General features: G+C 42.6%; 1 protein-coding gene across 1 annotated transcript in view; it reads left to right on the forward strand.

Annotated features, from left to right (window-relative positions):
- The window catches only part of ERLEC1 (endoplasmic reticulum lectin 1), a 1019547-nt gene that overhangs the window by 953277 nt on the left and 50422 nt on the right, over nucleotides 1-15848 (forward strand). Inside the window, exon 13 of the mRNA XM_069608229.1 lies at nucleotides 9514-9589. Coding sequence (XP_069464330.1) covers nucleotides 9514-9589 — 76 coding nt within the window. The remainder of the gene's footprint in view (nucleotides 1-9513; nucleotides 9590-15848) is intronic.

Raw genomic sequence — 15848 nt, forward strand, 5'->3', positions numbered from 1 at the left:
GGGCTTGCCTGTTTTCCGCCATCTTGAAGCTGCTGCGTCGGTGTTCGAGTGCTTATCTTGTAAAGTCTTGCTCACCTGGTAGAGTGCTGCGGTTTCACTTCAAAATGAGGTACCCAAAGAGTTTAAAAGCAGTAGCGCGTGGTTAAGCTGTTATAATATGTTCCATTTTTAAGGACTTTTTGCTGTAACTTCAGGCCTGGAGAGGAAGACAAAGGCTCAGGCAGCCATCACGTCTGCGCCCCCTGGTGGTCTCCTTTTGGCAATTTTAATGCATCTTCACAATAAAACCATGACACAGGTGAGGCTCAACTCAGACGTTTGTCCTCGCCCATCTCAACTGAGAAAGGGTTTAGACAGGGATGCATAGTTGCACCCTATCTTTTCAACATTTTCTTAGCTGATCTTTGGAATAAACTTTCAACTCATTCACTGGTTACCCTATCAATTTGCAATCTTAAATTTACCGGTCTGGTATATGCATATGATGTGGTACTATTGGATCACACCCAGATAGGCTTGCAGTACCTGATCACAGCTTTTGAAAATTACATAAGTTCAAATGACCTCATCATCAATCCAAGTAAAACCTTTATTATGGCCTACAACCATTCTGCTAATAAAAAAACTAGAAGTTTAAAATGGAAGATGGCTAAACAGAATTTGCCTGTGGTAAAGGAAATAAAGTACCTGGGCTTCATGATTCGATCGACTCCATGGCAGCCTTAGAGGCAGATTTAGGGAAAAAGTTGACTCAACTTATTTGCCAAATTAAAAATATCCTCTGTTTATTGCAGATTCACCCTTTTACCCTTAATTCAATTCTATAAGGGCAAGGAGATTCCAATCTTAATGTATGGAATTGAAATTGAGGAAATGGCCCTAAGGATTAATTGGGTTAGAATTGAGGGTCTGATTTGGAGAAAAGTTCTCAACTTACCATGCTCACTATCCATGGCAAGGCTACGCTATGAATTAGGTCTCCAATCCCACGTAGAATGGAGAAGTATCATGTTATATAGATCAATCATAAGTCCTTTAAAAAATTCTCTTTATGTACATATATGTAGCCTGATGGAAAATAATACCTATGATATGATATGGCATTTGTAACGCGCCTATACACAAGTGTTTCAAGGCGCGACGAGGCAGGGAGGGCGGGGGACAAGGGGAGACAGACAACGATCCTACTAGGCCAGGTGTCATTCAGATCGCGCAAGTGCATGGGTAGAGGGGAAGGGAGAAGTGCAAGGGGGAAAGGGAGAGGGGAAGTGCAGTACATAGTTAGTAGAATACAAGATAAAATAATAAGGGCCAGCTGGTGGCAAGTGCAAGGTAAGTGCAGACAAGTGCTGGGAAGGGGGGTTGTAGGGATACAGAAAAAGTCCCGCAGTGCAGGGGTTGCCAGGGAGGCAGCGCAGGGGAGAGTGGCTGGGCCAAGGACCAAGATCGGTGAGTGGTCCAGTTGCGGATTCAGTGCAGTTTCAGTAAATTGTGTCTCTGTGAGCTAAAACAAGATGCTATAGTGATGTTGTCAAAATGCCAGTCCACAGAAAAAGAACTGATGGGAAATCCACATAAGATAAAAAAAGTTGATAAGTCTGAATGATTGGATTGCAACCAGGGAACTGTTTGTAAATATGAACAGTTTTGAGGATTTCACAGTTATTGACAAATACCTGGGCTGTTTGTCACCTTACCTTAGGAAGTTCCCTAATCCAAAGTGGGGAATGAACTTCCTAAGGTTCTGCTTGAACCTATGTCACCCAGGACTTGTTGAGAATCAGGAACAAAGGCTCCTCGATGGATGGCATGTGCAATCTTTGCAACTGGGGTGCCTGACAAAACGTGAAACATCTATTAATGTCATGTTTGGGTACTATACTGCAGAGGGTTGCTCACTTTTCCTGCTTTGTCCATCATACAAACTGGCTAGATTCTGAGGAATTCTGGAATTGAATGTCAACTGGAAGAGAAACCACCTTATCTTTGAGGTTTTGCGGTTTTTGTAAAACATTGAATCAATTATCACGGTATGATGACTGTTTTATTAGAAAAGTGAAAATGTCTTATTCATTTAATTTCTTTGGTAGATGTGTCCTTTCTTTTGTTTGTCTTTTTTCATTTTCTTTGTGAATTAAGGGAATGTAAATGTGATTTTAATGTCTTATTGATTAATGGGCTTTATTCTTCTTTTGGAAGTTTTGTGAAAAGTCAAATGTTGACTAACCAAAAATATAAAAATAAAACAAATAAAAAAATAATGTAGAGTTGCCCACATTGCCCACTGCTTTCTGTCATTTGCCATCTTGCACCTTCCAGCTCCCATGCAAGCAGAATAGGCGAATGGGAGCGACGCTATGAAGGGGAGTGAGGCAGAGGACAGGATTGCAAACTGACTAGAAGCACAGCATGTTGCACAGCTGCTACACACTTCAACTGTGCACCATATGTAAGTGCACACTCCTACTTAGGCACCGCCCATCAATCGCATTTCAATCACGATACGCAATGAGCAAAAGCATGCCAAATTCAAGTTTCAAGAAAGCTAAATAGCACTGTGGTTTTACTGAATAGGCCAAGCAGTGTTAAGTCACGTTTACGATAGGGGCCATGTTAGCAATTCAGTGGAGGAGGCCTGTTCTGTTTTGCAATTGTCCACCTATGTTGGCCTGCAATTTTCTAACCACTTGGATGATTATTTATCATCTGAAGTACTAAAGTTTAATACATTTTTTACTAGTAGGAGATTTCCATATTTGACATGAATGTAAAACCAAACAAGACTCTCTTAAATTAACACAATTGCCATTTCATCATCCTTTAGTATTGTCTACCAATTCCAGCTCAAATTGCCTGGATTTGTTAATTTCCCAACATCCTATTACAAACTTAATTTCTACTATCCGAGTATCCTGGTGTGATCCCTATTTGGGGAATGTTACTATCATTATTTGATTACAGCTTATAAACTGAAGCATCCATCGCTCTCCTTTAAAACGTTCCAAATCAGAACTTATTTACATCCGTTGGAACAGTGTCATGCTCTCTTGCATCCTTGCCATCCGGGTACTCCAGGTGATTAATTGCTTGACCAGTGTGTCTGCACATTCCACAATGTAGTCAATCTTTGCACTACTTTAATTAATTCTACACTAAAAGACTGTCTAATAGTTTCAATTCTCCATAATTGAGAGCACTTGAAATACGTCAAACTGAGGAGGACTTTCAGCAGTAATAAAAATCTATATTTGCTGCATTATGGATTCAGATAATAGACCCAAGTATCTTTTTCCCATCATTAAATCTTTAGCTTTCCTATCTTGTATGGCTCCAAAACATTCTTTTTCTGTACAGCTGGCTAATGATTTTAGGGATTTCTGTTTTCTTTTTGCCACCTTCTTGATGATGTTATTTGAGCTAGGAGACAGCTAGGTAACAGCACGCATTAGTTAGATTATAGCCTTCAGAGCATTTTTTTGTTATTTCTATTTCTGAGCTAAGAAACAGCACATACTTATCTGATTGAACAGCCTGGGAGTCCAATATGCCAACTACGCTGATGATACCCAGGTGGTCCTTCAGCTCAGCAGGCACTACAAGCAGGACCTCACTGCTCTTAACACCATTTACAACACCATACAGAACTGGATGGTCCACAACTCCCTAGCCCTTAATAACACTAACAGGGTCATTACGAGTTTGGAGGTAGCCATGGTGCTATTAGCGCCATGGCTGTCTCCAAACTTGGGTGCGGGTTCCTTGAATGGGGACTTATCGGGTCATTCCAACCTTGGAGGACCGGTAAGTTCCCATTGAAAACACCCATCCCCATTCCCATTTGATCTGCTATAGGGCTCAATGGGAATCTGGAGGGAGCTAATAACGGGCCCGTTAATAGCTCCCTGGTCCCATAGCGGCTCACGCTAAGGGACCTCGTAATGCGGCGGTAAGTGGTTAACAGCACTGGCATCCTTACCGTCGCCGTTCACCCCTTACCGCCACACTCGTAATGAGGCCCTAAGACTGAACTCATGATTGTTGCCACCAAGAACACGCTGAGTAAGCCCAATTCCGATTACTCGGATCACACCATTCCGGTTTCAAAGAAGATGGAAACCCTAGGAGTAATCGTAGATGACGAACTGTCAATGAGGCCTCACGTATCTTATATTGGGTCATCATGCAGCTTCATTAACAAGCACATGCAATAAATTCAACCCTTCATCACTTCTGAAAATTGTGCTTTGTTGTCTACAGCATTAATTAACTCCAGGCTCGACTACTGCAATAGTCTGTTGGCCGGCACAACTGCTTGGAACATTAATGCCCTTCAAGTTACACAAAATAATGCTGTACGTACCATCTTCGAGCGTACTCGTCGCACACATCTCTACACTCAGGAAAACCCTTCATTGGTTCCCCGTTAGGCACAGAATCTCTCACAATATTCTCACCTTAGCTCACAAGTGCTTATCTTTCTCATGTCCAGTATACCTATCTGATCGCACTAAGAGCAAGATGTCCACTAGAAATCTTTGTTAATCTATCGCACCCACACTGGTTCAGCCAAGTTTCAAATTGGTTCGTTTTGGTGGCATAAGCTTTGAAGTCCAAGCTCCACTTCTTTGGAACTCTCTTCCTGCTTCCATATGCCTCACTCAACTATGCCTCTTTTAAAAAGGCCATCAAGACTCACCTCTTCAATCTCAGCCCTGATTAGTTCTCGCTGCTTCTTTGGCCCAGCTGTATTTGCTTGTCCATACGTCTTGTCCTGTTTTATGTGCGCCCTGAAGCCTACGGGCATGTGTGCGCAGTACAGAAATGTAAAAAAATAAAAATAAAGTGACACTGTTCGCAATAATCTACAAGGAAACTCGGTGTGATTTCTACAGGCCCCTTATGGAGATCTCCCTGACGGCCCCTGCCTTTAGTTTTCAGGAAGTCTGAGGAGATTATGATTTTTTTTGATTTTGTTAATTTATAATTAACCTTGCCTTCAAAGCAAGACGATGTGCAGCAACACAGGTTCGATCCCCGGGTCCGCGCTTGGAACCTCTGGGTATTAAGCACGTTATAACCAATTAAAAAAAGAAATCATAATGCGCACATTTCCTCATGAATGGGGAAAACCGGACAAAAAAACACTATCTAGGTGCAGATAATACTCAGATTGAGAAAGAAAACGTGGAGGTTATTCTGAAAGGGAGAAGTAGGAGTCGATTTTACAAAACATCAGCTGGGAAAGAGTTCCAAGTGCGAGAGCCCATCGCAGAGAAGCACCTATGACCTGTACACAAAGTGGGGAAAAAGGTACAACCAAAAGGTGTTGATCAGAAGATCGTAAGGATCAAGCAGCATAGTAAGGCACAAACTTAGTTGCAAGATAGGTGGGGGCAAGGCCATGCAAGGATTTAAAAACTACACAGAGGATCTTAAAAATAAATCCTCTGTTGCACTGGCGACCAATGAAGTTCTCTACGGTGTGAGGAAATAGATATTTGTTGGTGCACGTCTTGTAGCTGCATTTTGTGCTTTTTGCAGACAATGGATTTGTTGTGCTGGAATTCTTGAACGGAATGCATTACAATAGTCCAGTTTAGAATGCATCAGAGAGCCCACAACCACCTTTTGGTAATTCTCTGGTATAAAAGGGAGATCGCTCAGGGGCAACGCGTTGTCTTAGAAGCAAGACAACGCATAGCAGTACAGGTACGAATCCCGGCCTTGCGCTTAGTAACTGCTCCCTGGTATTAAGCGCGTTATGAAAGAACAATTATAATGGTTCGTAGAAGTCTGAGGAGGTGATAAATAGCCTTCACTGTTTCACTGACCTGCTGATTGCAGTCCAAATTAGACTGCCAGATACAGCCAAGATTTTTTACCTGATATACATAAGATGTTGGACGGTCAAATAAATTGTGGCAGGAAGGTAGATTAGAACGATTGTCCAAGAGATGAATGACCTCCATTTTAGAGGGGTTCAGCTGCAGCATATTGACCATCATCCAGATTTTTGCATTTCCAAAGCAAAGTCAGAAATGCACTTAAGAGAATCTGAGAAATTATTAATGAATCTGCGTACGAGTGTAATGCAGATCAAATTTAGAGAAAATACTCAGGGGTGGCCGAATGTAACTTTCATTTATTGATTTGTTTATTGAACAGGGGTGACTGGGAGGAACCCTGTGGAACCCTGCATGAGAGCTAGAGTAATAGGCTAATATTTTGAAATATTGTGTTCGCTCAAATAAAAAAGAGGTGAACCATTTTAAAGAATCTTCTGACACATGGGCAACTTCAGTCAATCTAGATTTAAGAATATTGAATTCAACAGTGTCTAAGGTTGGCCAATCTCAGAATATTTTAAGGGGAAATGCACACAGTGCACACCAAGTTTCAATACACTTAATAACAGTTACTTGATATGTATGACAAATGGTTGGATGCAGGGGGGTAACACCAGTGCTGGCACATAGACCAAAATCCCCTAGAGAAAAGAGGAAATGGTATCCAAAAGAAATGGACGCCCCATCCCCAGCACACCCTAATTCTGTAAACAAAAAGGACAATGTTAACAAAATGTTTTCTGTATATAATATAGACTTATATCAACTCAATTTCAAAGTCAATATAGTTTTCATAGGTAGAAATGTGATCATGGACAACTGATAAGGCCTCTTTATGAGTATGCCGGTAAGCTACCTGCACCGTTGTTACCGGACCGGCACACTTCGAGTTCTGCGTGTGGGTGCCTTTCCGGCCACCAGGTCGGACCTGGCGAGCATAAAGGCAACCGCTTGCAGACTTTGACGGATGCACCGGCACTGTTGCACACAATGCCGGTGCATCCATCCTCCCCATTCCCATTGAGTCCTATGGGAATGGGGAGTTATTTTTTTCGGCGCCTGGCATTGGCGAATTATTGGGACCGCCAGGGCTGTAATGCCACGGTAATTCCCCAAAGCCAGGCGCCAGAAAAAACACTACTCCGGTGGCAGCCGTGCAGTTTTTACTAGCACGGCTACCGCCGGGGTCGTAATGAGGCCCATAGTCATTTTCATAAAATTCATCTTTTTTATTTTCCAGAAACAAAATCCAGTGTGTTTTGGCTGACAACTGCCTTCTTCAGAGGTTATCTACAACATTATTGAAACAGAAAATTAGCATGATTAATACAAGGCGGGGAATATTATACCAAACTCATCAACTCCCATTTTAAACCTTGTTCCCTTGTCCCTTAGTAAGTATTGGTCCAAAAACAGTGTCTAAGTTATCTTCCAGAGTCAACCAGTTAATCACACTCTCTCAGTAGTCCATGAATAAAAGCTGAAGTCCTAATACGAAGGAAAGCGATGTTGAATATCGCCTGGCAAGCGGGGCAAATTGATCAATAGCGAATTCTAAAACCCATTGAAGAGAAACAGTCACCCTGTGATGAAACGAGAAACACTGTCCCACCTATGTGGATAAAGGATGCTACCAGTACCTAACATAGTCAAAATCACCCATCTATTTAGCGAGAAAAAGGGAAAAATAGGTGTGTAAAATGCAAGATTAGATTACCCCCGTAGTGAACCAAAATGTTGAAACTACCTGATGATAAAACCACGAATAAGAACATCAATCTCATATGTTCAAAATCACCAATCTAGAAAAAGAGGAACATGTCAAAATGAGTGTTATATTACACCCATAATGAGGCAAAATGTTGAGTACCTGCTAAAACCATCAATCTACAAGAAAAGAATATGCTACGATAAGAGCCAATAATCAAAAGTTATAGTGCAAAGACGTACAGATAGGTAAAGAGTGACTAACCAGTAGAATAGGCAAAGTCCATGAAAAAACCGAGCTGCCCGAACAGAGACCCGGTCACACGGCAGAAAGCCGAATCGGAGTAAACCCCATAAGGTGTTTAAAAAGCAACGTGGCCATTGGTCACATGATAAAACAGACATGCAGAGGGATATAACACACCTAATGGATGGTACATAGTGATGTCATACTGATGATGGAAATCATAAGCACCGAAAACAGACTATGAATAGAGCCGAACATATGAAGGAATATAGACAAAACCTAAGATGTAATACAAGAAGAAAAAGAAGGGATCTGCCATAAATAAGAGGGCTATGGACATTTTTCAACATCACTTTCAAACATATGTACAATCTAGTGAAAATAGCGAAGGTTGCGTACATTACAAGTATCTAATAAACAATACCCTTGTTAAAAAAAAAAGGGGGGGGTGGGCTGCATACACAAGTGATTAACATTGTTACAATGACAGTCAACCAGTAAATCTCTAAATCATATTATGGGTAGCTATCAGAAAAGCATGGCTTGCTTATATCATTATTACATTTTTCTCACTGGGTCACCACCCCTCGTGGAGCAGGGTATCACTTCAAGAATGACAAAGTGCATCTGTGAAACATTGTGGCCTTTCTCCAAAAAATGCCTAGCGACAAAGGACTTCTGGTCATGCATCCAAAACATTTGATTTATGCTAAACCCACCGTTCTCTCGCATTCCTGCTGGTTTGTTCAATGTACAATAGGCCACAGTGGCATTTGAATGCATATATGACATTCGGTGTAATACATGTAGCATGATGACACAATTTTATCTTTTTCCCTGGCTTTGGATGTAGAATGTAACTGCCTTTTAATAACGTTATTACAACTGCTGCAATTAAGACATGGAAAGGTGAAATTTTTCGGTTTGCCCAATAGCATTTGTTTCTGTGTGGTACGTTTTGCTTTGACCAGTTTGTCCCTGAGGTTAGTCTCTCTTCTGAAGGCCGTCATAGACGGTTTGGGAAATAATCTAAGGAGTAACGGGTCATAATCAAGCACATTCCAATTCTTCTTGATAATCCTAGAGATCTGTGTGCTCTGTTTAGAATACTTGGAAATGTATAATAATGGAATGTCAGAATCATTCATTCTAGTTTTAAGTTACCCCGGCCTTTCCACTGACAAGGCTTTCGACCGGTCTTTAGAGACTGCATCTACGGGATGACTCTAAATCTATATCTCTCAGTGAGAACCGCAGATTCCTACACAATATTAGCTGGTTGTGAGACAATTTGCTCGAGTCGTAAGAACTGGCTGTATGGTAGGTTGTCAACCATAGTTCTCGGGTGAAAACTACTGTACTGTAAACTGTTATTCACATCAGTTTGTTTCCTGTAGATATTAGTGTCAAATCCATGTTCATTTAAACCGCTTTCTACATGCAAAAAATGTAATGATAGTTTGCCAATATCTAGGGTGAACTTAATACATTCATGGATGGAATTAATGAATACCAATAACTCTTCCAGTTCCTCAATGGTACCTGTACAGTTTCCAAATACATAATCGGTGTAGCGTTTCCAGCATACAACCTGTCGCCCCACAAAGGATTACCCAAGTTTCTTAATAACTAGAAGTACTACTGCCCAAGACCTAAATAAATGTATTTTGTATTTCTCTTTTTGTGACACTAATCACGAATATTCCTTTTTAGGTGCAAAGAATCTGATTCTCCTCATGCTGTTACGGTGTACATGCTTGAGCCTCATAGCTGCCAATACATTCTTGGGGTAAGTACTACACGTAACCAGTTAAGATTTTATTGGATTAAACAAATAATCATTGATGTTTACCAGATGTTAAAAGAAGTTATAAGCTGTGATTAGAAGGTATTGGAATTTTTTTAACAGAAAGAGAAACTTCGATCTCACAGGCAGCCGGGCATTCTAAAAGAAAGGCATCCCTTTAAAATCATTCATTAACTTTCATCATCAGAAAAATAAACAATGCAAACAATGTTTATGTATATAAAAAATAAGTTAATAAAATTGCATTATGAATATTCTACTTTCTCTTTAGACAAGACCATTCCTAATTAGTTTCTTGCCCTTTCCTTCTTGGCAGACTCTAGAAAACTCATCTCGCCCCAAGGAGGTCTTTCTAAGTGATGGTCATTGATAATACTAGCCAGAACCTTTGAATGTTTGTGTTCTACTGTATTACTCTCCCCAGAGTGCACAGAAAAACATAAATCACCAATGCAATTATAGAGCCAATACTTTGAACGCAGAAAGAAGCAATAACTCGCAACCACACACTCTTAATCAGCACTTATACGGCTATTTATTCAAAGTTTAGAAGCAACCATTAATAACATAGAAATAACTCACAGAAATAAAACAGACATAAATCACAGAAGAAGCAAAGAATTCAAAAGAAAATACATCACCGTGAGCGTAACTGGATTCCTCATCTCGCCCAGAAGCGGCTGGAAGACCCCGGGAAAAGCCAGGCCGAGAGCACCACAGCTCAAAGGAATGCAGGACGTAAGCGTCCTCCTCCGGCTGAAGTCTCACCTGACCACCTCCGGGTTTCCGCATATGTACACACTCCGAAAAGGGGTGGCAGTTCTCGAACCTTCTGGAAATGGCACTTGCGCATTGATGAGCAGCCGTCGGTTGCCAGCTGGGTCAATCGACAGCCACCCTCAAGGAGCAGAGTACCGCCCTCCTCTAAAAACACGCTCCACGGAGAACAGTAACAAACCATAACAAAGTTAGCTTTCCCAGCAGAAATGTCCTTGACCGCATACCAGGTTTGGAAAGCATGTTTTCCTCAGCACTGTGAATCTAACGCTCAGCAAAATGTGTGCAGCTTTTCACTGCGGCATGAAGTAAATATCCATCATGGCTCTGAGCGCTCCCAGAATGCACTGCGCACCATCGCCATTTTAGTTCAAGCATAACATCTACCAGAATAGTAAAATCACTGAATTTCCGGTGACCATCACTCCCACCTTGCAGAAAGGCAAGAGTATGGCCACTTCTTAGACTATACTTAAAAGAGGGTAATTGTGGGAGTCAACTTCTTCAGCCTCACAACCTCATAAATTAACAATGTGCAAGTGAATGTGTGAAAGAGAAGATCGGAGGAACCACTACCCCTACTCCGAGGTTGAGTAAAGTAATGTTATTTTCACACAAAATTAGGTAGGTTCAATTGTAATTTTTTTTTAATGGTTCACAGAGAATCGTGCATAACAATCACAGATCTCCCGAAGGAGAGCCTTTTTCTATGACGCGTGTTTCGGATCTTCCTGAGCTTTTTTCAAATCGGGGCATATTATATGTTAGCATAAGTTCCATTTGTGTAGTTTTCTATATTGCAAATGAATTTCCGTTCTATATATTTCCTGGGTTATAATACACAAATTCTCTGTGAACCATAAACAAATTTTACAATTGAAACTACCTAATTTTGTGTGGCCAGTTCATGTGTGAAAATAACATAACACTTCTTAGACTACACGTAAAGGCAGAGAATATGAACAGAAGGGACAACCTTTGGAGAAAATCTCCCCAAAAAAATCCCTGTTTCAGACACGCAAACGCTGGCAATTCAAACGCATGTTGAGGGATTCTTTCCTTCTTTAGGACAGACCTTCGTAAAGAGAGGCATACGTTTATGGTGACAGTAAAATGAGGGAAAGCACATTTCTTTTGCCCTTTTGAAAACTTTGAAACAAGATCCTTGGAGTTTACACTGCATTGTTCATTGGTAAAGAGCATTTAGAGTTCATCACTATAAGGATCTGGTGCTAGGATCTGCCATCCCTTGTTGGGACCTAATCTTCCCTATTGCTTTCTGATGTGTCCCTGTCCCCCATGGTGTCTGTGTCTGTGTGTGTGTGTGTGTGTGTGTGTGTAAGGTCATCAATGGAATGTTAGTATGAGTGCTGGAATGTTTGGGGGTATGCTTGAGATCCTGAGTGTTCCACCTGAGGCAGTTACCATGATGGAGACTTGGTGGTGGGAGCCAATTGGCTCCATTCCTTCAGCTCCCTTCCTATCTCCGATGACTGTACCTGATGTCTCCTGATTGAAGACTAAAAATAAAGGAGCTTGCACAACCTACCTGCTGCCTCAAGTGTACTTTCAATCAATCCGGAAAAGCAAAAAGCAAATTGCCGACTGCTGCTAAGTCTTTGTGTGTGATATCAAAGCTGTAGAAGAAACAACTTCCTTCTACCAGTTGAAGAGCCCCAGAACAGCAAATGGCATTCAGAATTTTTGGGCCAGTTGGAAATGACCAGGCAGTTTCTCCAGCAGTCAGACTCAAAGAAAATTAGATAAAAGGTTTCTCTGTTTAATAGCCCCTTTTTTCTGAAAGGGTGGACTCTTTCCAAGCGATCCAGGAAAACTGCTCCTTATAGGGGGAATAGTGAGTGTTGTACCTGCAAGCCTTGCATAGCATGACAGAAGCTTGGGATTTTTAGTAACAGACAGCATGTGCAATTTTCCCTCCCTTGCTCTTCAGAGTCTGTCTTCAGCACTGATGGTGGAGATTCAGAATCTTCTCATCAAATGAGTTTTGGAAGAGTGAGTGCTGCCATTGGTTTCCTACTGCTTTGCAGTGGAGAAGAAAATTGCATTTCATATGCTTCCGTGCCAGTTAATTCAAGGGGGCACTGGAAGATTGTCACTGTCATTGATCTAGTCATCACTTTGGCAGGGATACTGATACTGCACCATATGTCTGAAAGAAGCATATCTGTACATTAGATTTGCAAAATATTTTTGATAGTGAATCAAAAAAATGTCAAGATCATTAACCATGCACACTCCAGTATGGCCATGTCACAGGCCGTTCTTGTTTTCAGGATAAACATTGCCAATACCCATTGCTACATAACCTCAGATTTTTACTAAGGTAATGACAGTTGCAGCCCCCTTAGCTGGGTCAGCAAGGTCTACCAAATACCTAAACGAATAGTTATTATACATGTCTCAGGAGTACACTGGTGCCTTAATGTAGTCTCTCCTATGCATCCATCTAACAAGATAGAAACAACATGCATGCTGCATTTCAACGCAACACTTTGTAACGTTGCAATTAGCGTCTCACAAGAATCCAGTCTTTCACCCCTCATCATCGCATTTACATGGATCCTTGTCATGATGCAGAGCTCCAGTACAGTAGACACACAAGATATATGGCTTGAATTCCTTATCACAGGAAGTGTTGGATGAACGCCTCCAGGTTTTTGGGATGCAACTAAACTTGAGTTATAATGCTTAATTAACATTGTCAGGATAGAGGGTAAAAAAAAAACGTTGTGTTCTAGGAGGATCTAGTGTCTAAGTCTAAATGTCCCGTTGGTTATTCTGCACAAAACCCTAATTTCCAGGGATGTAGTCCCCTCCTGGCTATCTTCAGGTGACTCAGTATTTATAGTGCCCTAACTTTTTGCTTTCTCCTTTGTTCAGAAATTCATCTTTGTTTACTCCTTGGCTCCGAAATTATAACCCCCTGGCTGTGGGTTGTCTTCCTATCTTCCTGATTTGTAGACTGTGCACACGCCCTTTAGCAAGTACTTGTGGTTACCCCCTAGTCTTAGGTGATAACTAAAACTATTTTCCACCCACCCCCTAGCCAAGTGCCGCCTTCCTAGACTTGCGCCTACTACATGCTCGTGTATACTTTACTCTTGAGTCCACTACAGGATCTGGTCTGTTCTCTCCCCCAGTGTACTGTTTGGCACCAGGGTCTTGGCTATATGTTCTTTTGGATTGTACTCAGATCTTGGTTGGAGGCTTGCAAAATAGTTTCTCCTTCAGGCTTCCCTGGTCTTTACCAGGATCTAGAAAACAGCCCCTGAATGAGTTGCACTACTAGGCCCCTGGTCTCCCCACTCTTCCTTACTGTATTTCCACTTGCATCATCTCTCCAGGTGTCCTTCCTAACTTCACACCTTTGACCTCCTTTTTCCTTTTGGTATAATGCATTCACCATATCAAGGCCCTCAATAATGTCTGTGACTGTTTCCTATGTATCCCCGGGTAACAAGTGTTCTCTGCATTTCAGGGAGTCACATGGCTGGACTTATTACACCAAATTGTGTGATTGGAATGAGGTGCATAGTCTGATGCTTAAAGGCAGCTTGTAGTAATGTGGCGCTTTCATGGCAGCTCCTAGATCATGCTCCCTGCATCTCCTGACTGACTTCTCCCAGTGCTGATATGTTCACGTAACTTGCAAGCCACCTGTTCTCTGTCCTGTCCATCATGCATGGTGAGCTATTTGAAGCTTGAGCAGGTACCAGAGCTGCTCGCCTGACTCAGTCTATGTTGAGTGCAAGGTGACTTGCAAGTCTCCCATTCGCACTCTGGCACTATGTAAAGGACAAAGGTCTTTCACTGTAGTGATCCCCACACAACTTGTGGACTCTCCAGACATTACATCCATCTCCCCTTCAGGTGTGGAAACCCCAGTCTGGTTGGTTAAGTGTCATACCAAGCTGGGGAGGGAAAGGTCTCTGTGCAATCTTCTTTCTCCGACAGCCTCCTGCTCCCACATTTTTCCATAATATTTGACTGTGTCACTCCTCTCATGGCCATCATCGGCAAAGAACAAATTTCTGTTAACTCCTACACAGATAACATGCATTTGTCTACAACCTAAATTTGGACTCCTCAATTCGGAAAAACACATTTTGCAGGAATGGTCTCTTATTGGCACCTGGATGATAAAAAAAACAGATTAAAAGTCACCACGGACAAAACAGAAAAAAACGTGCTCAACGACAAACCCCACCGCTATTAATTGACTGGATGAGATGGGAGACTGCCCTCAGCCCAAACAGGATGGTTCGAAATCTAGGGATTCTAATGGATAACTTTCTTACCCTGGAGCCATTAATCAAAGTACTGCTTAGAACCCTGTTTTGCCACTTATGATGTATGTGACGTTTCATACCTATCGTTTCCACACAGAACACTTGCATTCATTGCTCGAGTACTATTAAGGTAGTATTATTCCAACAGCCTCTACCTATATCTCCCAATCTACATACTCATAGTCCCGTCCCTTTTCCTTCAACCTTGTGGGCTTCCCCCAATATGGGGATGGTACCGGAACCTTTGGCAGCAAAAAATGCTTTAAATTTAGCATAATGCACAGGGACACCCCCGAGACCCCGCCCTCCGTCACCTAACCCCAGTCCCTTTTTCCGCATGTACCGTGTCAGACCTGACAGCTAGGCACGGGAACTTCTTCAACTTTCCATGTGCTTCCCGGTCTTTCGTTTTTTGAAATTCTTCACCTCCCTTCGGTGCCTTGCCTCCCCCGGTGGATGTCGGCTGCAGGAGGCTTTACGATATGCGCATCCTGCGATCCGTAGTTCCTGGATTCGGACCCCCATGCGCTCTGCCTCGAGTGCCTGAGGTCCGACCACTGCTGGGACACGTGTGCGGCTTGCAGCTCTCTTGGACACCGAACCTTGAAGAATCGTCCTTCCCCCTGGAGAGAGATCTTCAATTCTTCTCCTCCCGGTCATCTAAAGGATTTTATCGCAAGGCCCTCGTGTCAAGAGATGGTAGGTCCTTTGTTCACTAAGGCCCCCCAGCACAGAGACTCCTTCCTGGGGCCCCCAACTGGAAAGGGGACCCTCTACTCTGGATTTGGCAAACCTGAGGCCGTTAAGGCTACCGGCTCCCAAGCCGAGGGGCTGTTCCAGGTGATCCTTGGACAGACCCGAGAAAGTTAAGGCTACCGGCTCCCAAGCCAAGCGGCACAGGGCCTTTTCCGGGCGATCCACTGAGGGGCGCTCCAGGTCTTCCTCATCTTCTTCGCTGAGGTGCAAGCGGCTTTCGCGCTCTGGTTCCAGGCGGTAGCCTTGCAGCCTACCCGAGCCATCTCTGAGGTCGTCACACAGGGCGATTCGGCTACCGGCCTGCTGGCTGAGGGTCATGGGCCTACCAGAGACATCTCGAGGTCAGCGCTTCTGCTTCAGGCTCGGGGGTGCAAAGAGTCCATGGCGGACACGCACGA

Source organism: Ambystoma mexicanum, chromosome 4q (genome assembly GCF_040938575.1).
Source record: "Ambystoma mexicanum isolate Mex_15411 chromosome 4q, UKY_AmexF1_1, whole genome shotgun sequence".
In the NCBI taxonomy this organism is placed as follows: domain Eukaryota; kingdom Metazoa; phylum Chordata; class Amphibia; order Caudata; family Ambystomatidae; genus Ambystoma; species Ambystoma mexicanum.